The sequence below is a fragment of the Chelonia mydas genome, chromosome 14, assembly GCF_015237465.2.
Source record: "Chelonia mydas isolate rCheMyd1 chromosome 14, rCheMyd1.pri.v2, whole genome shotgun sequence".
Classification (NCBI taxonomy): domain Eukaryota; kingdom Metazoa; phylum Chordata; order Testudines; family Cheloniidae; genus Chelonia; species Chelonia mydas.
In genome coordinates this window covers 3,391,001-3,416,924 of record NC_051254.2, presented here as the reverse complement: position 1 = coordinate 3,416,924, position 25,924 = coordinate 3,391,001, and the positions used below count along the sequence as shown (strand labels likewise).

The 25,924-nt window shown below is 58.0% G+C and overlaps 1 protein-coding gene across 1 annotated transcript in view; it reads left to right on the top strand.

The window, feature by feature from the left end:
* The window catches only part of TTYH2 (tweety family member 2), a 43,490-nt gene extending 17,942 nt beyond the window's left edge, over nt 1-25,548 (top strand). Inside the window, 14 exon segments of the mRNA XM_037914254.2 lie at nt 1,694-1,866; nt 6,990-7,101; nt 11,602-11,822; nt 13,228-13,323; nt 13,814-13,886; nt 14,685-14,754; nt 15,258-15,313; nt 15,824-15,916; nt 16,464-16,556; nt 16,707-16,849; nt 17,523-17,592; nt 17,594-17,709; nt 18,753-18,831; nt 23,008-25,548. Of these exon segments, the coding sequence (XP_037770182.1) occupies nt 1,694-1,866; nt 6,990-7,101; nt 11,602-11,822; nt 13,228-13,323; nt 13,814-13,886; nt 14,685-14,754; nt 15,258-15,313; nt 15,824-15,916; nt 16,464-16,556; nt 16,707-16,849; nt 17,523-17,592; nt 17,594-17,709; nt 18,753-18,831; nt 23,008-23,088 (1,476 nt within the window). The 3' untranslated portion in view covers nt 23,089-25,548.
* Nucleotides 25,549-25,924: the final 376 nt, after the last annotated feature.

The window sequence follows — 25,924 nt, the reverse complement described above, 5'->3', positions numbered from 1 at the left end:
TGTGGACAAATTGGAGAAGGTCCAGAGAAGAGCAACAAAAATGATGAAAGGTCTAGAAAACATGAGCTGTGAGGAAAGATTGAAAAAAATGGGTTTGTTTAGCCTGGCAAAGAGAAGACTGGGAGGGACATAATAGTTCTCAAGTACACAAAAGGTGGTTACAAGGAGGAGGGAGAAGAATTGTTCTTCTTAACCTCTGAGGATAGGACAAGAAGCAGTGGGCTTAAATTGCAGCAAGGGAGGTTTAGGTTGGACATTAGGACAAACTTCCTGACTGTCGGGGTGGTTAAGTACTGGAATAAATTGCCTAGGGAGGTTGTGGAATCTCCATCATTGGGGATTTTTAAGAGCAGGTTCGACAAACACCTGTCAGGGATGGTCTAGATAATCCTTAGTCCTGCCCTGAGTACAGGGGACTGGACGAGACGACGTCTCGAGGTCCCTTCCAGTCCTATGATGCTGTTACCGTCTGAATGCTGGTGGAGGGTAAATGTGAAGAGCGGGGTAGGGGGTGATGGGTGCCAGTCGGCAGGGCTGTGTGAGACAGGTGTCTGCGTGTTGGTGTCTGGGGGAGGAGTGCACCCACAGAAATCTCCCTGAGGATCCACAGCTGTAACCCTGGTTGGGGTGAGAGGGCAGCAGCAGGATGCTGGTGAACTGTGCACCAAGTGAATTCCCCAAGGCAAACAGCCCGACGCCCAGCACACCCCGTCCAGCACCAGCTAAGGGACAGGCATATTTGCTGACCGGTAACAAATGCTTTAAATACAGCTGAGGCGGAGGCCCCGGCTGGCTCAGTGCAGTGGGATTAGGGGCCTTTCACATCTAGGCTACTCGGCTGGGTCTGGCCCAGTTGGCAGGGACTGAGCTGCTCCCATCTGTCTGCCGCGCTCGGCGCAGCTCCCCTCGCGGGTTCCCTGTCACATTGGCTCTGATGGGCCATGGATTGAACCTGATGTCGCTCCCTGGACCCGAGGCTGTTCCTCCCGGGCAGGGAGAGGCGCGCTAGCAGGGTGAATGGTCTGCCGGCAGCTTGCATGGTGGCTGCCTGAGCTGGCCTTGCTCCATGGGTGGAGAGGGCTTTGGTCTCCAGCGCTTGCGTCACGCACACACCTGCTCCCAGGGCTCTCAGCCGGAGTACCCCCTTGGGGAGGGCAAGCTCCCATCATCGGCCAGGATCGCTCAGTCTAGAGATGCCCACCGGCTGGGGGAGGTCTCACTAAAGGGGCTGGATCAAGAGCTTTCTACAGCCTCTTAGGCTGGGGCAGCTCTGGCCAGAGACGTCCCTGCTCCGACCGCCTTGCTGCCGTGTTAGGATCTGACGGGGCGCTTGTCTGGGCTGTGTGTAAACAGGCACCTTCTCTGGGCTGGGCACGCCTGGACCAGAAGTGGCTCGCTGTGGGCTGGGAGATGCTTTGTGCTTTGGAGCTCTGGGGCCAGGGGAGTGTTTCATCAAATGCTGCTTTTTGCAGCAGTGGGAGGGGGCTGCGGATTTTCCCAGTGCTGCATTTGAGCTGGTCGGCGCTGGAGCCTAGCAGATGGTGGTGAGCAGCCCCCTGCCGCATTGACCCTTTCTAGGGATCCTGCAAACCAAGGGCCTTGGGCGCCTTAGCTTTGCTCTCGCACCCCGAGCCATGGTGCTGTGCAGCCTGCATGGAGCATGCACTGACTCTGGTGTCTCTCCCTTGCCTAGTCCCTGCTGTTCCTGGGCCTGGTGGCTGCCGTCTGCCTCGGCCTCAACCTGCTCTTCCTCACCATCTACCTGATCTGCCTGTGCGGCTGCAAACGAGGCGAGGAGTCGGAGACCAAACGGCCCAACTCCTGCTGCGTCACCTGGACGGCTGTCGTGGCTGGCCTCGTCTGCTGGTGAGTGTCCCGCGGGGTGGGCCTAGGGCCCGTGTGGCTGCTGCCTTTGCAGCCCAGCTGGCAGGGCTGGGGGAGACCTCGCAGCCGCTGGCCACAGGAAGCATGGCCCAGTGGTCAGGCTAGAACTCCTGGGTTCTATTCCGGACTCTGCTACTGACTTGCTGTGTGCCCTTGGGTAGTCCCCCATTTCTGGGTCCCCACCTGTTGAGTGGGGGCAAACACCACTTCCCGGGGGATTACAGCTGAAGGGCAGGGGACGAGACGAAGCGGACAGCTGCCAGGCAGAGGTTCCTGGCCATTCTCAGAATCACTTGGTGGGAAGGAGCTTCCAGTGGGTCACCTGGTAAAAAAGACGCTCGTCCCTGAGCGCTTCGCAAGCAGTTGATATTCGCAAGCCCCTGCGCGCCCGGATGCCAGGGTGACGGGTGGAACACGGGCGGTCTTGCAGCTGGGGAGGCGACTGCCCAGAGAGGGGAAGGAGCATGCCTGTGAGAGCCAGGGGCGGGGGCTCTGCTTCCATCTCCCCAGCCCAGCTGCCTTCAGAGAGGTTCTCAGGGCCGCTAGTCCCAAGCCTGAGTCGCTGCGGGTGGAGGAAGAGGTAGACGGCTTTTGTTTCCCTGTTGTCCCTGATGCGTGCTCAGGATCCTCCTCTTCTCCCCGCTGAGCTGCCTCCTGACCCAGGCTTCATCTCGCGCCCATCGCTGGATTTGAGGGCCAGCTGTGCACGTGAATCGCTTTGATTAGATCCAGCTCTCAGAGGCTTAAATACTGATTGCTCCTCTCTGGGCATAGGCTCATCTGTCCGGGGCTGGAGCCCGAGGCTGCATCTTTGCCCTGGCAGCCTCTCCCCTCCCTGCTGTAACTGGTGGCTCTGGGCCCCATGTGCATTTAGCATCCTGGAAGTGCTGGCTAATCCCGGGGGAGGGGAGGGGTAGCAGTGGGGGTAGCGGGGAGTTGGGGTCACTAATCCCAGTCCTGGAGCAGATGGCAGCCTGCAGCCGGACACAGCTGGCAGCCTTTGGTCACATGAGGCTTGCGGTTAATTACAGATGGAGGCTGGGTCAATTGGCAGGGAGTGGGCCCCGGAGGGGTCCCAGGTGGCTTGGAGAGGCTCTGCTGTCCTGCTGGCCGAGAGCATCCCTCTGACTGGCATGGCCTGGCGCTCTCGGCCTCTCCTTGGCGCTGCAGGCCTGAGGGGCCAGGAGTGGCCTGACTAATGGAAACCGTACTCTGAGGCCAGGGCAGCAGTGGGTGACTGGGGGACTCTAGGGGAGTTAGTGGCTCATCTGGTTCTGGTCCCATGTCTGTGTCTAAACCTCTCTGGGGCAGGGTGAGGCCCAGGAGCTGCCCCAGCCGCTGCCCGGCCTGTGTGGCGCAGGCTCGGCTCTGCAGTGATAAGCCCGCCGGGCATTTCTGCTTGACTCTGGTGCTTGGCCCCGTTGCGGTGGGCGGGCAGCTGATGTCCGTCTCCTGCTGCCTGGTAGTTGCATGTCCTCATCAGAGGCGTTTTTAAGCTCTCTCCCGGTTTCAGAAGCATGTAACAAAATTTGCCAGCAGCCCAGGCTGGCCGATACAAAATCCTGAGCGTTCATCGGCCCGTCCTTGCCCTGCCACGCAGGTTGTGTCCTGGGGTTATGGGCTGCTCTGTTGTTCTCTACTTTGCATTGCCAGGAATCCCCTTCTCAGCCCATCCAGGCAGGGCTCCTGCCCCAGGCGGTGGGGGCTCTTGATTGCTTCGGCGTGATCCGCTCCCCATGGGAAGGGAATAAAGAGATTGTTCTTCCCTCGCTTTAGGCCAGACAGAGATTTCAGTGTATGGCAATAGACACGCTCTAAAGAGGAAGCAAATGCCGCTGATTAGTTCAGCGTGCCCTTCCCGTGACTGCCGGCTCCCCCCACTCCCCGGGCCCATTCCACCACCGCTCCATGTGACTTCCAGGGACGGGGCTCTGATCGCCAGCTGCTTGGAGAGGAATCCGTGTTTCCTCTTCTCCAGTGACAAGCAAATGCTGCCCAACATCCTCGCTCCCCTGGGGCTTTCCAAGAGGCTCGCAAGTGCCACGCGTAGCAGCTGTGCACGGCTGAGCCCGCGTCTGGGCTCTGGCGTTGTCGTTTGGCTCCACCGCAGCTGCTGAGCCCGTGTGCCCAGTCCCCTGCCGTTCTGGTGTCGGGCTCCCCCGCAGCTGTGCCACTGGGCCCCAGTCCCCTGCCATGGCAGCGCTGGGCCTCTGCTGAGCACAGAATACCAGCTGCGCCAAAGCCGTGATGCACGCTAAGGACAAGGGCAGGACTCGGACTCATTTCACTGGTGAGCGAAGGCAGGATTTGAACCCAGCTCCCAGGGGCGCGTTAACCCTCTGTCGCCCCGGGGGAACGAAAGGCTGGGAACACGGGGAGAAGAAGGGTGGTGCTGTCGGAGCACTCCCTTTCTAGGGTGCCTGGCACCCTGCGGTGCCCGGAGAGGTCTCGTAGGTGGCGGTTGTGAGCTCCTCCCTCCTTGTGCGTTAGAAGTGCCGGGGCGGCTGGCGCTGCTCTGGGCTGTGGGGTCCCGTGAAGTGCTGTGGCTTGGGGAGGAGACCGAGCTGGGGCTTTATAGCCCTTCAGAGGCGCCCAAACCCACATCGATGTCTAAGTGGAACCTCTTTGGAGCAGAGTGCAGCCATTAACTGGCTAATGGGGAGAGCTGGCTGCTGTCCATCATGTTCATTGACAGCTGCACCCGGAAGTGGGGGAGCAGCGAGCGCCTGCTCTTCGGGAGCCGTGCCAAGCATGCACTGCTCCTCCCTTCCAGGGACCCCCGGGCTCTCGGTCCCAGCAGCCGAGCTGGAGCCAACCCTACGCACAGAGGGCACAGGAGCTGCCAGGCGTGGTGTTATCGGGGGCCCCGTCCTTGGTGCGCGTGCTCCCTGGCTGGGAGCTGCATCAGGACTTCACCTGGCTGCAGGGTTCACCCCATGTGGCAGGCCGTGCCCCTGCAAGACAGGTCCGTATGCCACAATACCGCCCTGCACTCCCTCTGGGAGGCCCTCAGAACCCTGCAACGTCCCAGCAGAAACTCCCTTCACCTCTCTGGGGCGGGCAAGGCGGCGGACCTGAGGCTAGAACCCAGCTCTCTGGCTACCCAGTGCTACGAGACATCCCTGCCTGCCCTCGCAGGACCCTGGGGGAGGCACGATGGATCTGTTAGGGGCAGGGAGAAGTGTGCCAATGATCCAGTTGAGCACCTGGGGCACGAGCAAAGCCCGTAGAACCCTTCGTCATCCCGGCTCGGCTCAGCAGTTGACACTTAGCCCCCCAGATGTCCCAGCTGGAGCAAACACCAAATGCCCCTGCTCTCCGTCAGGAGGCAGGGACCTGGCTGGATGTGGAGGCGACGCTGCTGGGGGTACCTGTGGGGCATGCAGCAGCGCTGACGAGCTGGGGCATGTGGCATGGCTCCTGGGCTCTGCACTGGGTCCCTGAGGCCAGCTGGCTCGCAGGGCCAAGGAGGGGCGAGCAGGAGACCCAGCTTTCGCTCCTTGTCCCCTCCTGGGGACTAACCAAGGAGCAGGTTTAATCGGAGGCAGTGTTTCTTTTCTGACAGATTCTCTTAATCTGCTTTGCCAGGCTTTGCGGCCTAAATCTCGCGGCATTCGCTGGGGCTGGCTTCAGATCCAGCCTGTGTGTCTGGCTGCGCGCTTCGCTAAGCCCCAGCATGAGCAGAGAATCTCCTCTCACCCACAGCCAGCCTCGTGCCCCAGCGGGGCACCTCTGCCTTCCCTGGGACCCAAATCGGGGCTGTTGGCGCTTCTGCCTTTAAGCACCTGGATGCTCGTGCCGAGCCCAGTCTCGGGTATTTCTGTGGCTGCTGTCGCTGCAGTGTCTGAGCGCCTCCAATGAATTTATCCTCACAACACCCTGGTGCAGCGGGGCTGGGCTGGTACAGACAGGAAACTGAGGCACGGAGACCAAGTGAGTCACGCAAAGTCACACAGCAGGGAAGTGAACCCAGGTCTCCCAGGTTCTAGGCTAGTGCCCGAACTAGGGGCCGGGGTGTGCAGGGCAGCGCTGGCAGTTCTGCAGGTGCCCAGTGTCTCATACCCTGCTTCTGCCCGGCCTGTGGCCTGAATGGGGCCCTCTCACTTTGTACAGCTGAGCAAGAGATGTCCTAGTGGCTGTGGAAGGGCGTGAGAGAGGCAGGGGAAGGGGACGAGATCCCTGGCCGGGCTGCAGGCGCCAGGCGGCTCCAGGCTGCACTAAAAGCTATTGATGGCTTTGTATCAAGGATTGAGTTTGTTTCAAGCCTGGACCCCCTCCAGCTGTCCCTCCCTTTTCCATTCTTGTAAATGACACCCCCCCCCCCCCCAGGAGTCCCAGCTGTGGGGCAAAGGGGAGCTCGGGGGGAGGGGATCTCAACCAGGGCCTGCCCAGGTCTGCAGTGGGGGGTGCTCCAGCAGTGTGTACGGGCAGCACCCTCCCTTTGCAGAGCAGGTACGGCCTGAGCAGAGACAGGGCAAACCTTCCCTCCCCCATCTCAGCGGCTTCTAGGGCCGAGGGCGATTCAGTCCTGATGCCTCTGAACCACCATCCTCCCGCCACGCTGCCAGGGTGGGCAGGGAGAAGTGATGGTAGAGCTGCTTGGGAGGAGCATCCCTGTACCTAGCCTCGCCCCGAGCCCTTAACGAGCCCTGAGCCACCTTTCTCCTGGTGACTCCCTGTGCTGGAGGAGGGCGTTGGCCGGATACAGCCCCATGGCACCCTCAGAGACCCTGCTGCCCTGGCGAGCAGTTAGGGGATTACCACGTCCAGGACTGAGCAAGGCCCTGGGGTGAGAGGAGTTCGGGAGCTTTGCTCCAGTTCCTAGGGGGCTGGTGTCGCTGTCACAGCTGGCATTAGCTGCCCGTGTCGGAGGCCCAGGACTGGCTGCTCCCCCCAGGAGGCCTGTCCAGCTGGGGTGAGTCACATCTCGTGCACACACTAAACTCGGTGCTCAGAGGGCTGCCTTTCATTTGCCTTCCTCTGGCCAGAGCCAGTGGCCCGGGGCTACAGCAGTGCCAGGCCAGCAGTGGGTAATGTGCCCCTGGCACCTGGAGCCAGCTGTGCCGTTTCCCTCTCCTCTAATCTGTGTTTTCTCTTGTCCATAGTGCTGCAGTCGGCATCGGCTTCTATGGGAACAGCGAGACCAACGATGGGGTGTACCAGCTGATCTATGCCATCGACAACGCCAACCACACCCTCTCCGGGATTGACACACTGGTAAGGGCCTGCTGGAGGTCAGCTGCACAGGTGCATTGTGGGGTATTCCGCCCGCATCCGAAGCATCTGCCGTTGGCCATTCTCCCTGGCAAGCGCTGGAGCTGGTGGGTGAGTCGTTGTGGCCTCGGGAGAGCCCAGGACTGCCCCTTGTGGGGCGAGATGCTTCTTCCGAGTTCCTTAGCTTGGGTGGCTGGAGGCAGATACGTGGGGCTTCGGCAGGACGCCAGGCATGAGTCTCTAATGTAGAAGAAACCATCGCCGGCTCTCGGTCTGTCACAGAGCTGGTGGGTATCCTTAACCAAGGCACAGCAGGAAAGTGATTTGAGCTGGGCCATGCAACTGAGCCAAAAACAGAACCCAGGAGTCCTGGCTTCCAGCTCCCCCTTCCCTCCAACTCAAACTAGTGAACTGTGCCCGCTCCTTGTTCTTGCCCCAGCATTACTTTACAAGCTGACGCGCTGGCTTTCTCCTGCCTGTGCTTGGCCTGGCCATGTTTTCCCACCAGCCGTGGCCTTGCTGCATTCACCGTGCCTGCTGGAGTGCTGGCCTCCCGGGATACAATAGGCCGAGGAAATTGGGCCAGAAGCTATTGGCCTTCCTGGGAAACTGGCTGTTTTTCCATCCTCGCTCCTCTTGTAAGCTGCTCGGGTGATATAACCGGTGGGTCTCTTGGACGGGCCTTGTCTTAAAGAGACAGCTGTGTTCCTCCAGAGATTACGGAGATCAGCTGGCATCTCCGCTGCGGGGGCTGCACTGGCAGCTCCCTCCTGCATCTGCTAAGCTGGCTGGGAATTAAACCTCTGAAAAACCAGGGGTTTATCCCAGCGAGACGGACTAGGCCAAGGCTGCGCTGCCCGGCGTTGGACACGTCCAGCCTCGGTGCTGCCTTCTGGAGAGCCACCAGCGCCAGGCGTGGCAGAGGGGGTAACTCAGAGAATCCTCGTCATCCCCTGTCCGGCGCCCTGGGGGGTTCCTTGGGGCCTGTCCTGCATCCCCGTCTCTCCTCCCTCTGCACCTGGGTGATCTCATCTGCAAACCCCGGTTCAGCTGCCATCTCTGTGCTGATGACGCACGGATCTGCCTCTGCTCCAGCCTGTCTCCTGGCCAAACGAAATCTAGCCCTGTCTCTCTGACCGCTCCCCAGGGGTGTTTGGCCACCCACTCGAGCTCAGCATGGCTCTTCATCATCTTCTCCCCACTACCTCCTATGTCGATTGATCCTGCCTGTCACTCAGGCCCGCACCTGGGTGTCCTCTTCACCTTAGATCCCTCGCCAGCGGCTCCCATCCAGCCTGTGTCTAAATCTCGCCAGTTCTCCCTGCCTGATGTCCCTGAGCTGCGGCCTTGCCTTTCCTGTCCATCCACACAGCGAAACCTCTCACTCAGGCGCTCGCCAGCTTGCATCTCGATCACTGCATCGACCTCTCTGCCCTTGGCAAATGGTGTCTCGGCTCGGTTCCGAATGCTGCTGCCACGATCCTTTTCCTAGCCTGGCGCTTGGTCCGTGGCACCCCTCTCTGTGCATCCCTCCGCCGGCCGCCTCTTCTCCTGCACATCACACGGAACTACTTGTCTCCACGTTCAAAGCCCTTCCCTGCCTATCTCCGCCCTCCCTCTCAGTCGCTGTCGGCCCCTGAGCCCAACCTCCAGTGCCCCTTTGTGCTTTCTCCCACGCTGCCCCTGGTGCTTCGGAGGAGCTCCCTGTGACCATCCACAAAGCTCCCTCTTCATCCTCCTTCCCCGCCCTCCACGGAAGGCCCCCCTGCTCTGAGGCCAGCGGGAAAACTGGGCAACGGCTGCACAGCTGGTGAGCTGAGCGCACTGTGCATCATGCCGGCCAGTGCTGGCGCGCTGTGCTCCCCGCTGATGTGTCTGGATCCACCTGTTGTCTCTTGTCTCGTACTCAATCCCCGCCCCAGACAGCTTTCGCGCCGTCTCTTGGGATCTGTTTGTGCAGCTCCTGGCGCTACGGCCGTACCTGTAATAGTCTGTCCTGATGCCCAGAGAGGCCGGGAAGGGTCTGCACATCTGCCCGGCAGAGTCACCACTCATGAGGAGCACAGCGGTGGGGATCGCGGGGCATCAGTAGAGCTGGGGGGTGAGGAAGGCAGGAGAGACCAGCAGGAGGCAGGGTGAAGGAGCAGGGCCAGGACCGGAGTAGGAGCTGCTGGCTAGGGCTGCGAGGCGTTGGCCAAACAGTTTGGCTCAGCTGCAACGCCGCTGACGGCCAAGTCAGCGCGTTGGCACAGTCTCGTTCCCACGGTAATGTACCTGGGGGCCACGGGGCTCTCGGGAACGTGGCTGGGAATCCCCTAGGGTCTCTTGTGCCTGCTCCCCCCGTGCATATTCTGCCATCCTTATCCCCAGCAGTGGGGCAAAGGGCACAGTGCCCTTCTGTGCCAGCCCCTGTTGGATTGCACCTGTGGAGATTCTTGTTGGCAGGCTCTGGACCATTGGCCACGGAACTGGGAGAGGGGAGGGCAGCCTTCCTGCCAGGTGGCATGCCCTGCCCTGGCTGCTGCAGAGCAGTATGGTACTTGCCTTCCCTGCAGGCTGTCGGGACTGGCCTTGGGCCCAGGAGGGCCGAGCTCGGTGCCCGAGGTGGTGGTTGCTGTTTCTGTGCTTAGCAGGCCTGGGCCCCCTTAGCTGGGGCACCTGGACTGCCTTGGACAGCAGCAGCGCGGGGCTGATTGCAGGGCACCAGCCAGATAAAGCAAGAAATAACCGGGCATTAGTGCCCCCTCTGGTGTCTGTCTCCACTTTGTGGGGTGAGCCGAGACGGGGATGCAGGACTCCTGGGTTCTGTGCCTCGCATCTTCCCCGACACACCATGTGACCTGCACGAGTGGCCTAAGCCAAAGCTCCCAAGTGTTCTCAGCCCCTGAGCGGGTTGGGTTTGCCGAGGGTCCAACTCGGAGAGCCGGGGCTGGAATCAGCAGGAGCTCTGGAAACCAGGCCCAGGGCATTGCAGGTTGGGCAGAGGCACCCAAAATCAGGGGCTGCTTCTGTTAACTGGGCACAACAGCCCTGGAGATGCCGTGGGTGCATGAACACAAGCACTCGGCAGTGCCCTGGGCAGTGATGCCATCCCGTCTTGTCTCCCTCTGTTTGGGGGAGCACCGGGTCCCGGAGCGCCTGGCGCAGCTGCAAAGTGTCACAGCCTTTGGTCCTGCCTCCTCGTGCTGGGCCTGGCGTCCGGGGAGCACAGAACGGCGCCTTTGTGCAGGCCGCGTGGAGATGGGAGCCAGCCCCGCTGGGGCGGCCTGCTTCTCTCAGAGCCGGAAGCAGCGTTGCAGTCAGCTGAGTGACGTATCTAGGTCAGACCCCAGCTGCAGAACCGCTCCCCCGTGGCACCGTGTTGCTAGATCTCCAGCTGGGAGGTTTCCCTGCAGAGGGGGCTGCTCCCTACAGGGTGAATTCCCCCAAGGCACAGCTGCTCCGCCCCCAGGAGCTGGTGTGGCATCTGCCCTGGCTTGGGGGAGCCCCATGACGCGACCAGCCAGGCCTTTCTTCTCCTGCCCACGCCAAGCTGTCTGTAAAATCTGCCTCCGTCATGGTGACCTGGGCACAGCAGTTTTGCCACTGGGGCGACTCGACCTGCCCTGGGTTGGGTTGGTCAGCGTGGGGGAAATGTTTGTATGAGGAGCCCCTTTGTTCCCAGGGTGCACGGAGCTGCATGAGCACTCACCTAGCACTGGGGAGCGCAGAGCTCCAGCCCTGCTGCCCCCCTCCCCCCCCCCCGCACCCCCAGGCCGCACTGATCCATCCGCTGCTGCTCGGGGAGGCCTTTACAGAGCTAATGCAGGGGCTGGATTTAAACCTGCAAATGCTCCCGCTTTGCGGGGTGAAGGGGGCCTTACAAATAGCCCCAGCAGGGGCCCCTGAAGTGCCATTGGCTGGAAACAAGGGTCCCCCTGCCCTTTATAGAGACCTGGCTGAGTCGCTCGCTAGCATGGGGCAGCCCCTAGTGCTGCCAGGCTGGTCTGTTGGCAGCCCTGCCCCCCGTCCCTGCGCCCCTGCGCGGCACTCTCCCCGTTCCTGCCGGATTACTGTACGCCGGGGCGGGAGCTGCCTCCATGAGGAGCTGCAGTTTGCTGGCTGCGGCGCTGGCCTGGCCGGGGCAGGCGGGGCGGCCCGGTCGTGTGCAGGGCGGGCTGGGCGCCGGGGAGGCAGAGAAGCAGATGCTCTGGCACGAGCACTGAGTCATGCCGGGAGCCCGTTCCCAAGGACTCACCGGGCGGGTCCCTGGGGCTCTGTGACCTGCCCTGTAGATCAGGGAGAACCTGCCCCATGGGGAAGAGCTCTGCTCTGGTTGCTCCTCAGCTCCCTGTTGATTCTCCATCGCTGCAGAGCTATCTGTGCACAGCCCGCCGAGGTGGGCACTGCGCCCGCGGGGTCTGTCTTGCAGGGGTTACCTTGGGCCAGCGCTGGATGGGATGGGGCAGCATGCGGGCTGTTTCCGTGGCAGGCTCACTGTTCCTGCTCCTCTCCCCGGGGCAGGTCTCGGGCACCACGGTGCAGATGAAGGTGGGGCTGGAGCAGCACCTGGCTCGGCTGAACGAGATCTTCGCCATGCGGGGCGACTACGTGCAGACCCTGAAGTTCCTGCAGCAAATGGCTGGCAACATCGTCCGGCAGCTCTCAGGGCTGCCGGTCTGGCAGGACGTGAGCGGTGACCTGACTGCTGTGGCCGGCCAGGTGGGCTACGTGGAGTATTACAGGTGAGCGGGGGGGGGGATCGGGGTCTGCACTGCACTGCCTGGGCCAGGCCAGCATGGCACTGTGGGGCTGGGTAGGAGAGGAGCCCAGGGCCGTGCCAGGGTAAATTCCTGTCCAGTGCCCTGGCTGGTTGCTGCAGTGATGACGATCTGAACTGGGGGCTCTGCCGATTGTATTTCACCGTCCTGTTGCGAACACATTAGGGAAGGAGACTGGGGGGGGGGAATATTGGGGGGGGAGGGGCAGGAGCTCCCGAGCCATCCCAGCTGTGAAATCGAGCAGATCCCAGAGCCGTGAGTGCAGCTCTCTGCAGCGTGTGCCCCGCGGCGCTGGAGTTGAGGAATTTAATTGGCTCCTTTGGCTGTGGCAGTGATTCTAATGAGCGGAAACGAGCTGATTTTTCCCTCCCCTGCAGGGTTAACGAGCCAGAATGAAACCAGAGCACCCGTTGGGCTCCGGCGCCTCGGGGGAGAGCAAGCCAGAGACACAGCGTGCTCCCCACGCGCCAGCGCTCCCGCTAACTCCCCACAGACCCAGCCTGCAGCACCGCGTCTGCCCCACGAGGGCTGCTGCAACCGTATCTGCCAGCCCCACTTTGGGGGGGCTCAGAGGAGGCCTTGCCTTGTGTCGGGAACTGGCTACGCCCAGGGGCTGTAATTGGCGTGTATGCACCACGCCCCATGGAGCTCAGCCCCGTCCCTGCCCAGTGCACTTGGGTCATATTCAGCGATGTAGCGTCTGACCCAGGGAACAGAGAGTTTAGGCTGAACCTCGAGGGGGAGGTGCCTCCGCTCTGAGCTAGTCTGCCCCCCCCCCCAAGGGAGAGCAGAGGAAACCCCATCCCCTGGGGGTCGAACGTAGGGCTGACCTGGCCTGCTTCTGGGGTGCTGGACTTGATGGGACCAAATGCGTCTCTATCCCCACCCACGTGGGCAGCCCGTACACCTGTCCTGCCCGAGCCAGCGCCGTCCCATCCGCCTCTGCGCAGGGCGGGGGTTGTGCATTGGAGGGCCCTGGGGAAGCCCTCGCTCGGAAACCAGCCACGATGGCAGAGGCGTGAAGGGTGCGACAGGCACAACAGAAGAGCAGCCGGGTCAGGGCTGCGGGTGCACGTCTGCTGCCATCGAGGGGAGAGGCTGAGATCCAGCTGGGCAGCCAGAGACCACAGGGCTCCCACCGTCCCCAACCTGAGTGTATGAAGGGCCAGACTGGGTCAGGCCAGGGTCCATCTCACCCCGTCTCCTGGCTTCCCTGCGGAGACGCGATGCTGCAGGCTCCCATCTGTGGCTGCAGCTCGTGTGCCGGCCTCTCCAGGGGAGTGCGGCTGGCTCTGGGGTAGATGGCCCTCCAGGGGCGTGGCTGGCTGCAGGACTCTGACAGCCTTTCCCCTTCCTCCCCTGGGCCCAGGTGGCTCTCCTACCTCCTGCTCTTCATCCTGGACTTGATCATCTGCCTCATCGCCTGCTTGGGGCTGGCCAAGCGTTCCAGGTGCCTCCTCACCATGTGAGTACCCACCTCTGCCCCACTGTCTGGCGCGGGGTGGGCACTGCCCGTGCAGCCCTACCCTCCTGCGCTGTGCCGAGGCTGCTGCCATCTTTGGGAGGGGAGATGGGGACCTTCCCTTCCCCAGGCCTGGAACTGGCCCTGCACCTGCCTCCCTTGGGTTGGCCCAGGGGCCCTGACACACCTGCGGGATGGACGGTGCTACAGCACCAAGAGCCCCACTCTGCCCAGGGGTCAGCGCTCCCTCCCTCCCCCCCACCCCGCCACCGCTCCTTAGTTGCTCACGTAAGCATGCAAGGCCCCTGTGCAGCTTGGTGCAGTGGGGAATCGGAGCAGTGACTCTCCCAAGGTCATTGGTGAGTCAGTGGCAGAGTCCCAGACCATGTTCTATCCAATCGACACCACAGCCCCTGCCCTCGCAGGGTCCCCTGGCCTGGGCAGTGGGAGATCTCGGGTCCCCGTAACTTAGTTGTCTCCCTTTCTCATGTAGGATGTTGTGCTGCGGGCTGGTGACGCTCATCCTCAGCTGGGCCTCCCTGGCTGTGGACACCTCTGCGGCTGTGGTGAGTGAGAAGGAACAGAGCGGCGGGCTGGCTGGCTGCTGAAGTCCGGCTGTCTGTCTGTCCACACAGTGTGTGCTGCAAAGTGGGTGTGAGCGGGAGGAGTTCAGGGCCTGGATCCCATTAGGACACCAAGCAGCTGCTCGGTGCTTGTAGCCCACTCCCAGGGGAGGCAAGCAGCTCCTGCTAATAGCTGGGCCCTGTGCGCCAGGCGCTGACGGGCATGCAGCCGCCAAATCCCCGTCTCTCTCCTGTGCTTCAAGCAGGTGCGGCAATGAGCCGTGGAGGCGCAGGGATGTGGCGTCTGTTGCGTCGGTTTCTCTCCTCCCCTCCCTACCCGGGAACCTGCCCCCTGCTCGGGGCCGGGGGGTCTTGTCCTGCAGTGCTTGGGACGAAATGCAAGATCCCGAGGGTGGTCGTGGCAGAAAGGGGCACTCCCCCCCCACGCAGGGCACGGGGCCCTGTGTGCACAAGCTGGCTGCGCCGTGCGGGAGGGGCCGCCCAAGTGCCGGAGCGCGTGTGCAAAGAGCACCCAGCTCTGGGTGGTTCGGAGAGGCCTTAGGAATGGGCTGGTGTCCGCTGTGCGGGGCATGGGGAGCCCTGCTTAGGGACAGAAGCTGTAAAATGGGACCTCCACCACCTATTAAAATGGGCCCAGTTTTGTGTGTGGTGGAGCTGATGGGGCGGGGGCAGCTCCTAGCTACGTGCTCCCCCCCCCCCCGCTGTTGTTTTGCCCCCTGGCCTGGGTTCTTTCCGAGAGACCGGGCCATGCTGTCAACGTGTCTTCTCTGCTTCTTGCAGGGCACCAGTGACTTCTGCGTCGCCCCGGACAAGTTCATCATGAACCTAACTCGGGGCGATCTCCGTGCAGGTGACGGAATTGCCTTTCTTGTGCGTAGCGCTTCGGCACGGGCCCAGTGTGCCTGGCGTGGTGTGGCTTTGGTGCCTGCGGGGACGCCAGTGGGTGGACGAGTGGGGTAAGAGGCGGGGCCGTGTAACTTGCAGGGCTCGCCTCAGCCCTGATGCAAGCAGAGGCAGCTCTGTCCAGGTAGGCCCCCACCTGGAGCGGAACTGAAACCCGCGGGCACATTGCAGCATGACCTGGCCCAGTGCCGTCCATGGCAGACAGCCACCAGCAGAGCAGCCCGTCCCCGTCTCGGAGAGGCGACTGGTTCTCTTGGCAAAGGCTCCTGTGCAGAGACGCTGCTTTCCCTGTTCCGGGGCCGCGGGGCCTGGGACCCTGTTGGTGCTGGGGAGGGTTGTTGCATCTGGGAGGGCTGGAGGGATCTCTCTGGCTTGGGTGAGAGGCACCCACAAGGGGCAAGCTGCTTGTCACCCTGGTTTCCGACATCTCCCCTTGTGCTTGCGTTGCAGAAGTGGTTCACTACTACCTGTACTGCAGCCAGAACCTGAGCAACCCCTTCCAGCAGGTACGGAGACCCCCCTCCCCTCCTGCAGCGCGGCCTAGTGCCTTCTCACCAGAGGCCGGCGCTGGAAAGCCCATGCCTGGGTGTTCCCCCTTGCAGTGCTTGCGGGGGGGTGGGAGGAGAGGGGCTGACTCTGCCTACGATGGGGGACCAGAGTGGAGAAGGTGCGGAGCCCAGTATCTCCTTTGGGTGTTGAGGCAGGAATGCGGCTCCCGATACCCTGTATCCCAGTGCTCCATGCATTGCCAGCACCAACCACAGCCACAAGACATGTCCACGTAGGCACCTTGGGGTGGAAAAATCAAGGCATCAAGCTCTCTTCCCAGGCTTGTGCTGGGCCTGGGATCTGCATTACAGGTGTAGCTGGCACTAGCTGGATTTGACTCCCCAGGGTTACAATGCCCAGCTTGCACTTTGGGTCTTGACAAGGCTTGGGTGGGGCATTGCTCTTCCTGCCCTCCTGCGGGTGGCATGGACAACTCCCTAAGCTAGGTCTTGTTTTCTGCCATGCAGGCCCTGACCATCTACCAGCGCTCGCTCACCACCATGCAGATTCAGATCCAGGGCCTGCTGCAGTTTGCGGTGCCCCTCTTCCCCACGGCCGAGGTAAGGCGGGGCCAGCGCTGGGCACTCAGATCCGGGGCAGTAGTGCCTCGCTGGGGAGGAGAGGCTGCTCCTGCTTTCTCATACCTGGAACTGAAACCCATGCCATGCCACCCGCCTTCTGTGCCCAGTGTTGAGCCCGCAGCGTGCCTGGCTGCCCTCTCCCCAGCCGCTCTGCAGGACGGGCACGGCTCCTCCTGGGCTGAGAGCTGGGGGGAGGGACGGACGGACGAGGGAGGCGTTCTAGCCCCACCCGAAATCCCGCAGCCGAGGCCAGAACAGTTCAGAGGTTTCTGGAACACACAAGACGTTGGGGGTGAAAGTTCAGCTGTGGCTGGGGCAGGGTGGTTATCTCCCAAAGCTCCATACAGACCACGTCCCCAACCGCCACGTTTAGGGGAGACGCAGGGCTCCCCCGGGCCGAGGTGCGGCGTGCACCTGCCCCTGCCTCCCCCGCCACCCACCACGCCCCCCAACCTGTGCTGCCAGCTCCTCCAGCTGCCCAGCTGGCCTCAGTGCCTCTGCCTTGCCCCTCCTCTCTTGGCCGCAGAAAGACCTGCTCGGAATCCAGCAGCTGCTGAACTCCTCCGAGACCAGCCTGCACCAGCTGACGGCCATGCTGGACTGCCGGGGCCTGCACAAGGTGGGTGGGGCATCTCTGCCAGGGCGTCAGGGGAGGGGGTGCTTTCCCTCCCGTGACGTGGCTCACCCTGGGGCTGGCACTGTGCTGCCTGCCAGCCCAGCGGGAGCACGGGGGGAAGGAGCAAGGCTGCGTGGTCTGTCCCCACTGCAGGATTACCTGGACGGGCTGATGGGCATCTGCTACGATGGGGTGGAGGGCTTGCTCTATCTGGCGTTGTTCTCCCTGCTGGCCGCCACGTCCTTCTCCACGCTCATCTGTGCCATGCCGCGGGCCTGGAAGCACTTTGCCGACAGGTGAGTCCAATCCTGGGATCGCGCCGCTGGTGCTCGCTCGAGGCGGACGGTGGGAGTCATTGAGCTCCCCACCAGTCTGGGGAGCCGGGCTGTAACGCTGCATGCGGCTGGCCAGGCACCACCCGGGAGTACGTAACCCACAGAGGGTGGGTGATCTGGCTCAGTGCCATGGATGGCCGCCTGCCTCCTTGCCCTAGGAGCTGGCTCTCTGAGCCGCCCTTCCCTGGCACCCTGGCTGCCTCTGGCTCCTCATGAATCCCGGGAGCGTCGCTGCCATGCCCAGGGCCTGGGTCCTGAACGCTTCAGGCAGCGGCAGTACCGGGTCATGTCTCTTGGCTTGTTCCTTCCTCCAAAGTGATGGCGTCCAGTTGCCGTGGGTTTGCCCTGTGCCAGCTCTCCCAGCCCTGGGGCCCTGCCTTCCCCCGATGAAGTGTGGGGCTGGCGGGAGGAGGGCGGATTTGAGGGTCCTGTTCTCCACAGATCGGGGACAAGGCTGGGCGAACTCGCCCCGGGTTCAGACTCCACGGCTGTGCTCTCGTCGCGGTGCCTGTGCTGAGACTGCCCAGAGAGAGGCCCCTTTCCCGTCCCCGGGGGCTGCCCCTCTGGGCTGGGCCATGGTCCCGGCGTTGTCAGAGGGTGGCTAAAGGGCCGCATTGCCCCTCCTTCCTTCCAGGGATCGGGATTACGACGACATTGATGAGGAAGATCCTTTCAACCCGCAGGCCCGTCGCATCGCCACCCACAACCCCCCCCCGCGCACAGCTCCGCAGCTTCTGCAGTTACAGCAGCAGTCTGGGCAGCCAGACCAGCCTGCACCCGCCGGCACAGACCATCTCCAATGCCCCAGTGTCTGAGTACATGTAAGGCTGCTCCGTCCTCAACTCCCCATCCCCATCTCACCCACTGGGGAACCCCGGGGCTGGGAACCCCTCCAGGGTGCTGGGGCAGCTCGTGCCATTGCGGGCTTGGTGCTCATGGACTGGCCTGCAGCTCCCTGAGCAATGGGAACTGGGCGTGGAGACGGCACACTCGGGGTCTCCAGTCCTTCCCCCGGCAGGACAGCTAGCGGCACTGGGGCTGCTGCTTGGAGGGGCTTCAGGGGGCTATGGGGAGGCTTAGAGCAGATCCTTAAGGCATCGACAGAAGCACCCCTTTCCCCGGGGCGGGGACTATACAGCTTTCCAGCTCAGAAGGGTGAGAGTCTTGTGCTCGGATCTGGTGTGAAGAGGCAGAAGGCTTATGGGAAAGTTTGGTGTAGCCCCCTTGCCTCTCCGCCCCTCCTTCACTGTGTCTTGCTTCATTGCTTACTTCTCCCTGGGGGAAGGCTCAGCGCTTGGGGGGTTGTCCTGGGGCAGGGAACTGCTGCTTGGGAGGGGTGGGTTCTGTGCCCCACTTGGCTGTTGAGTCCCCATCCTCGGGAAAGTCACTTTTCCTTGTTGGCCCAGTTGTCCCCTCAGTAGAAGAGAGAGAGGACTGATAGGAAGTGGGGTGTCAGTGTGTAAAGTGCTCTCCGACCATGGGGTGCACAGTGCTAGAAAACCACAGACTATTAATACTCCCCACAACCATCCATGAGTGCTGAAGGTGTTCTCGACCCCACTGTTTGTCTGATTTACAGCCCCCTGCCTCCCTCCTCCAACGAGTCCCAGAACCTCTGGGCCAGTCCAGTGTTTGTAGAGGGCTCTGGAGTGTCCCAGATCCCCTTTGCATGGAGGTGTGCTATCCTACTCCATGACTGACCTCTGACCCACCAGAGGGGGAATTGGCATCTCCTCCCCCTGGTGCTGCTCATGACGCGAGTCCTGGGAGATCTGGTCCATTCAGTGGACTTATCCTTCTGGGGTGGTGCTCGGTCAACTTGTGGTCTCCATCGCTGAAGGGCTTTTACTCCATCTCCCCACAGGAACCAAGCTGCACTCTTTGGTGGAAACCCGCGCTATGAAAATGTCCCGTTGATTGGAAGAGGCTCTCCTCCCCCTACGGTACGATGGGCATCTGAAGCCAAGTCATTTTTATAATAGGGCCTCTTGGCTTTCTCAGTTTTTATTATTTTAATCGTGTTGCTAAGTGATGGGGAATCCTTCCACTTCTTCCGAAACCAGAGAGGTTCGTTTGCTGAGCTAGTGACAATGGCTCGTGAACGCTTCCTCTTCCAATCCCTCTTGCTCTTGGGCATTAATGGACATACCCTGTCCTTTGAACACGGCACCTCTGGCAATGATGATCCCAAGCCAGGAATCAGCACTGTCGGAAATGTAAGGCTGTGACAGGAAGTCCCACCTTTTAGACTCGGAGGCGGAACTTCTTGATACGCCACTTGAGCAAGAGGGAGAAAATGGCTCATGAAAAAGCAGATGACTCGTTACCCACAGCACTCCAGCTACATCACCGATACGTCATATGGCTTCATTTTATTGTATCTTGTCATGGCTTTGTGCTTGGTGCCATATTTAAAAACAAATGCATCCATATCTAACTTGTTAACAGATTTCTTCTCTAATCTGCGCTGGCTTTTGTGGGAAAAGAGTCATGCATTCTATACATCTCAGAAGACAAACTAAAGTTTTCTTCATTTGCTTTGGTTCTGATCTTTTTATTTTTTTTTTTTGTTGGTTTCTCCCAAGACGTTTTTAAAATGTATTCACTGTAACCAAAACGTGTCTGCGTTTCCCTGGAGTGTTTGGCTTAATGTTCTTTAAAAACATCTTGCCTGCTAATGTTTGCTTTGTTTTTGCATCAACTATTTTGGAGCTATGTTGCCCATCAAGAGTAAGTTTTTGGGTTTTTTTTATTTTTCTGTTTTGAGATGGTCATTTTGTTCCCCTCATAACGTCCATCATTTTAGCTGTCCTGTCTTCCATTTTGTATACATATTTTCTTTGTGTGTGTTTTTGCTTTCATTGGAACGGAAATGGGAAACCATTGACTGTAGGCGCTCTGGAGCCAGACCCAGGGGTTCTGTGTATTTCAACTCTAGTCCAAAGCCTGAATCCGCCTGAATTGTGTGGAGGGCTCCCAGATTCTCTCAACCCACTGGAGTTCTTCAATACACCCTCCTTGTGCTCCTAGGTCAGGGAGGGAAACTAACTAGAGCCAGAGACTGAAACAGATCAGGGGGCTGTTTGGAAAATCTCCATCAAAATGCCCTTTCCACAAAAAAGTGGGATGCTTTTTCCCCCACTGCTACTTCCACCTCTCTCTGCCTTAATAGTCTACTCCCTGCCTGGTCTGAGTGAAATACGACCAGAAGCCAGGATGAGCGTTGACCCCAGCTGGAGGAAATCTAGCTGGAAGAGGTGGTAGTAGCGGCAGTAGTTGGCATTTCTATTTTTAGAAAATAACCAAGTATCTGATCCTCTTTGCCCGGCCAATATTCCTCAGAGCTGCTCCCCACCAGCGTCTTCTGGGAGTGAACTGCTATGCCAGGGTGATGCCCCTTGGAGTGAGCTACAGCCTCCATCATTGGAACAGCTCAGACATGGTTGCTATTTACCTAGTGCCCTAGATGACTAGGGAGATCTGGCGCCTGCCCAGGGCGGCTTGCGATTAGCCTGCGAGAGCACTTCGTACTAAGCAGTGTCAGTTAGGTGTAAGGGCTACCTGTTAATGGCTGAAATGCAGGCCTGTCATTCAACTCTGCCCAAAGAGGTCCCAGCCAGACCTCCAGAGCACATGTGCCTTTCAGTGGTTGCTAGAAATCGTTAAGCTCCAGCCTGATAGCATCATCATTAACTCTTCTGTGCATTGGTTGCTTTCTCCCTCTCCCCGCCCCCCTTTGAAGACCATGGGCATTGTCCATGAAATCCCATTAGACACCTCCATCTCTGGCTGTAATGCCCCCGGGCGGGTTATCTAGTAGCCTATGGCTAGGCGCTAGGCCGTTGTGGCCAGCTCATGCCTCTCCTGGCTCTTTGCCATCCTCGCACCGAACAGTCTAATTAAAATCCCTGAGGAAGGGCTTTTGAGTTCCAAAATAACAAACTCTGAATAATCTTCCCTAACGCCTTGGCTTGGTGGGGACCTTTTTCCTTCCTCTCCCCCCCTTTTAAACTAAATGGCTAGAGAGAATTTCCTTTTGCATTGTTGTTGGGATGGGAATTTCTTGAGGCTCTGTCTGCTCTAGCCTCTCCCTTCAAATCTCCCACCTGCCCCAGAGCAGCCAGCTCCAGTCCCCCTGGTTCTGTGAGCACTGCTCATGTCCCATTGCAGAGTTAGCTCGGGCGAGTGACACCCAGGTTGGCCTAGCCTGGGTGTGAGCAGCCACACAGCGAAGCCCTGCCCGAGTTACCGTGTGCATCTTTAGGACCTCTGGGGTATCGCATGGTTCTGTGTGCTGCAGTGAGCTAAGACGTTCTGATTCATTCACAGTGAATTGTGGGAGAACTTGTCTGTCCTGGGCAAACGGGGGGAATTGTGGGAAGGCACTGGAGGACTGTAAGCACTTGAATGACTTGGCCTGTGTCCATACTGCAAAGTGGGCAGGTGACCAGTACAAATTTTAGTTTGTAGCCCCAGACGAGCCAGCTAGCCTGGGTTGGAAGCCCCACTGAACTTGGGGTCAGTGAATTTTGTGTGTGGATGGGAGAGGGGCAACACCTGAGTAAGAGCCTGTTAATTCTGCAATGAAGACAGACCTAGGCTATGTCTAGGATTATTCAGAGCAGGGTTAGCTGTCCAGTGCTCCCACTGATGGAACTGTCGGTGCTAGTCTGGTGGTGAGTGTGACGCAGGCTAGTGCTGATGCAGCTTTCTGTTACCTTTTCCCACTGCCTGTCTCATTCTATGGGAACTAGAATTGGGACCGTTAATCTCCATGTACTAATAATTCAACAGAAGGTCAGCCGGCAAACTTGTGTCCTATAGAGGGAGTCTTGTGAGCTGTGGCACCCGCACACCGTCTCTGGTGTGTCTGTCTGTGCAGTCCTCTTCCTCCATCCTCTCCCACAGTGCCTTACTCAGTGAATGGTGCGCACACTCTGTGCCGCTGGGCACCTCTGTGCGTCGCATTTGTGCCTTTTCCCTCTTGTGTGGACATACTGTCCAACTGCACGTGCAGTGTGTTCTGCTCTGGGGGGCAGCCCGGCAGGGCGAAGTTCTTTGCAAGGAGGAGTCATCCCAGCTGCTGTACACCTTTGTCCTCCAGCTTGCCACTGTCCAAATCGTATTTGGTAGACATGGAAACCAAGCACTGATACGTGTTGCCATAGTCAGGGCAAAATTACTGTAATGAGTGACGGTTCCTCAATTTTTCAATCACAAAGGCTTTTGTACTCCTCATTAAAATCCCATCACCTCAGCACAGTTAGTATGTGAATCTAAAAGGAACGTTTGGATACACTGGGGCTGCTTGGTGCTACCATAATAAAATAACAGTAGAACAAAATACTTTAAAATCAATTCCTCCTCCATTTACCATGATCTGTGAGCCACCTAAATCAGCTTCTCCTTGTCTCTCCTAGGTGGTCGAAATACCAAATGATGCAGGGGAATAGACCCATTGATTATTAAGGGACTGCTGGGTGGCTTAGACCTCCACACCCAGCGGCTGTTGGGTCTGTTAGGGTTTCTTATGGCTTAAAGAACTGAAGGGAAAGCGTTGGAGTTTTTTAATTAGGGTTTAGAATTTCCCCTGCTATATTTACAGTTCAGTTTCTGAGCTAGGGCCTGAAAATCAGAAAACAAATGTGACTAATCTCATTTCGCTGTCCCAGCAGAGTGAAAAAGAAATTCTAGAATTGGTGTAAAATCAGATATTAAGACATAAAATCTCTTGTTTTACAGATAACACTTTAGATTTCACTTCATCCAGAGGAGGAAACTTGCCCATAAATAGGATCAAATTTCTCTTAATCACAGGAACTTGACCGATAAATAAAGGACTAACTCAAAAATTAAAACGTAGAGACTCCCCCAAATCCACTTGGGACTTCACTGTTGCTATTGATTTTATGTGGAAGTTGCCCAGATATTATGGTGATGGGTGGCAGAATAAAACCCTCAGATAGATGGGTTTGCAACTGAAACCTGCTCTTTTACTGACTTGGGGTCTTAAACAGACCTTTCCAAGTTCAGCAGCACAGCTTCTACTGCTGAGCAGCTCACCTGATTACGGATTGTAGGCAGAACATATTGCTTAATTTCCCTCTTCTCCTCCACAGTACTCTCCCAGCATGCGAGCCACGTATCTTTCTGTCAACGATGAGCATATAAGACCTTACCGCAACGAATTCCCAGCCTAATGCGTGCTCTCCCTGAGCAACTTACAAGAGATGAAAACATGAACAGCGTTTCTGCAATGGAAACCAAAGGCAACTGGAAAGTGCATGAAACAAAAAGGCCTCTTGCTGGAGAAGAGAACGGACAGGAGCCAACAGGAGAGATCTGGAGCTGGTTCTGGCTGAAGGACAAATTGCAGGTCAAAAGCTGATGGTTGCTGGAAGCCCAGAGCATGTTCCATGTGCTCTGCAGATCCCTCCTGTATCATCTGGCAGCTTTTGCTCACATTTAGTCTTCCTCTCTGAAGTGCACGTGAGATGGTGCCCACAGCCTCTATTCTCCAAACTAACTTCCCTCATGCCCTTTGCTTGAAACATGGTTTCCCTCTCTCCATCCATCCCCAGCGTGGAGAAGGGATTCCAGCTGGCTTGTGATACAACAGGCTAGGTGCTGCCACCTCTCTGCCTCCCCCGCCTGGGGGGCTGGATGCGGCTCTCTGCCATTTCCAGCATGACAGCCGATGCCAATTTGAAGATGGAAGCAGCTTTGTGCATAGGGGTGGGTTCTTCTTTGATTCCTATTTGTACCAACTTGGGGTTATTTTAAGTCATTGGAGGGCCTTTGGAGGGCTTCCTTTTATAACTAGTGAGGTGTGAATAACAAGACCAGTACACTGTCCAGATACACAGAACACAGGCACATCCACTGTTCAGTATCGCGCACAACCACCTTGCAAAGTGGGGAGATGCTCCTCACTCCTGCAGCAATGCAATACCAACCACTAGTGATTCCAGCTTTCTTTTGAGAGTCCCAGCGGGTGGGCTTTTCACCCTGGCGCCCTGTGACGGCATCCTCCCCACACTGTCTGTAGCACCTGTTTGGTATGTACGGTACCAGACCAACACACGCTTCCCCTCACCTGTCTTGCAGTCCCTTTGCTACTGGAATAAGCCAGGATGGTCTCAGGTATTAGAGAGTTCACAATAAGTAGAATAATTTGTCCTTGTATTATTTTTTGCTGGTATCTTCTTTCCACCAGTGGTTTTATCGACTATCCAAAGAACAGACATACACAGCACACTTTTTGCCTTTTTTAGAAGGGTTTTTTGGTTTTGCATGGGTTTTTATATAAAAATCTTTTGCAGGTCTTGTAACTTTTTTTGGCACTGATTTTTGTTCCTAGGGGCTGGCTAAGAAAAAAACAATTATTTTTTAGAAAATATTTTAATCCAAACCCGAGATAATTTTAAGACTCGTGTGAGAGGCTGCATCTCCTTTTCTCCTGCCACTCAGCGTGGAGGATGGCAGCCACTTTTGTCCCATCGTGTGGTGGGAACTGGCAGCTCCTCGATTCTGTCCCCACAGCCATTGAAATGGTGTTAGCAGCAAGCGGTAGGTGGCACTTCTTTTAATTCTGAGCAGTGTGGACGTTGCTGAGCTACATAGTACTATAGACTAAACCCAACAGAGGGTTCTCAAGGAAACTCCCCTGTTCACACTGATTAGGAAACCCTATTAGCTACAATAGTCTTCTAACACATCTGTTGCCAACACTATTTCCTCTTATACTGTAGACAGGACCTCAGTTACCTCCTCTCCCTTCCATAATCAAAGAAAGTACACGTTCACCCTTTGCCATCCTCCTCCCGTCTCCTTTGGGACAGGAGAGAATACCTAGTCAGCAGTGGTGGGTGAGAACTGATTTCTGGATTCAGAGGATTAAAAGACCCAGATGGAAAGAGAGAGATTTTCTACCCACTTGATCCTTCTGGGTCCATCCTCTTACCATGGTTAAATACAGCTCTAGCATAAGCATTTTAGCTCCATTTGAAATCAGTGAGGTTGCATCTGCTTGCACCAGAACTGAATTTGAACCATGGTTCCTCCTAAATTGTGGAGCTGCACCCCTTACAAGACTACGCTCTCAAACAGGGAGAAAAGCCAGCCTGCAGCCATGACCTCAGAACAGAGCAATTGGTCCAGGGTTTGTTCTACCCAAGCACAAAAAAACCAGAGAAACTCAACCCTGGATCATGCCGGGTTGGTTGGATGGCATTGGCCCAGCCTGCCCTGCTGACGCTGAGCTATCCTTCCACACCCATTTTTGCTCTTCTTAGCCTAACACTGTGGTTGCGATGCTAAAACTGAACAGGCTCCTCCTTTTCCTTCTCAACTGTGCGGAGCGGCCCTCCCAGGCATGCAGACACCTCGTGGAGGTTGCATTGCCTGTGTCTTTTAAATATAACTGTACATATCACGCACCATAACATTGTTTGTACGTCCATGTTACACGTGACTAGCGCTAGGGTATGGTTGAAAATCTTCATTTTTTGCTTTTAATGTTTCAGTGTAACAGTACTGATAGAAGAGCTGTTTTTAAACGCATGTGAATTAACCTCATTCTGGGCTCCTTGGAGGAACTCGGAGTCCTGCTTGATTTGTATGTACCCTCCAGGAAGGAGACAATAAAAACTTGGACTAAACATTCATCTCCTTTTGATCCTTATGAGGACAAGATGGTATCTGCCAATGTCTTCGTTGGCTTACATAGATGAGGCTTCAGTCCATTCCAGCCTGGTCTCCAGAGCTGGGCACACTCTTTGCAGTCAACAGTGAACTGCAGGAACAGTTTGCTGCAAATGCTGAATTGAGTATTTTATCTCCGCAGTCCAAGATGTCTTTTGATTGGGCACAGGTCACGTGATATCACTTCCATTCCCTGACGGAATGAGTGTAATTTATAATCAGGTTTCTGCTGCAAATGCTCACAATTATGTGTGGATTATTTAAATGTTGAGGTGCCCTAGTCCTACAGTGCTATTCAAACCTACATAGATCTGTGGATTTGAACTTGGCATT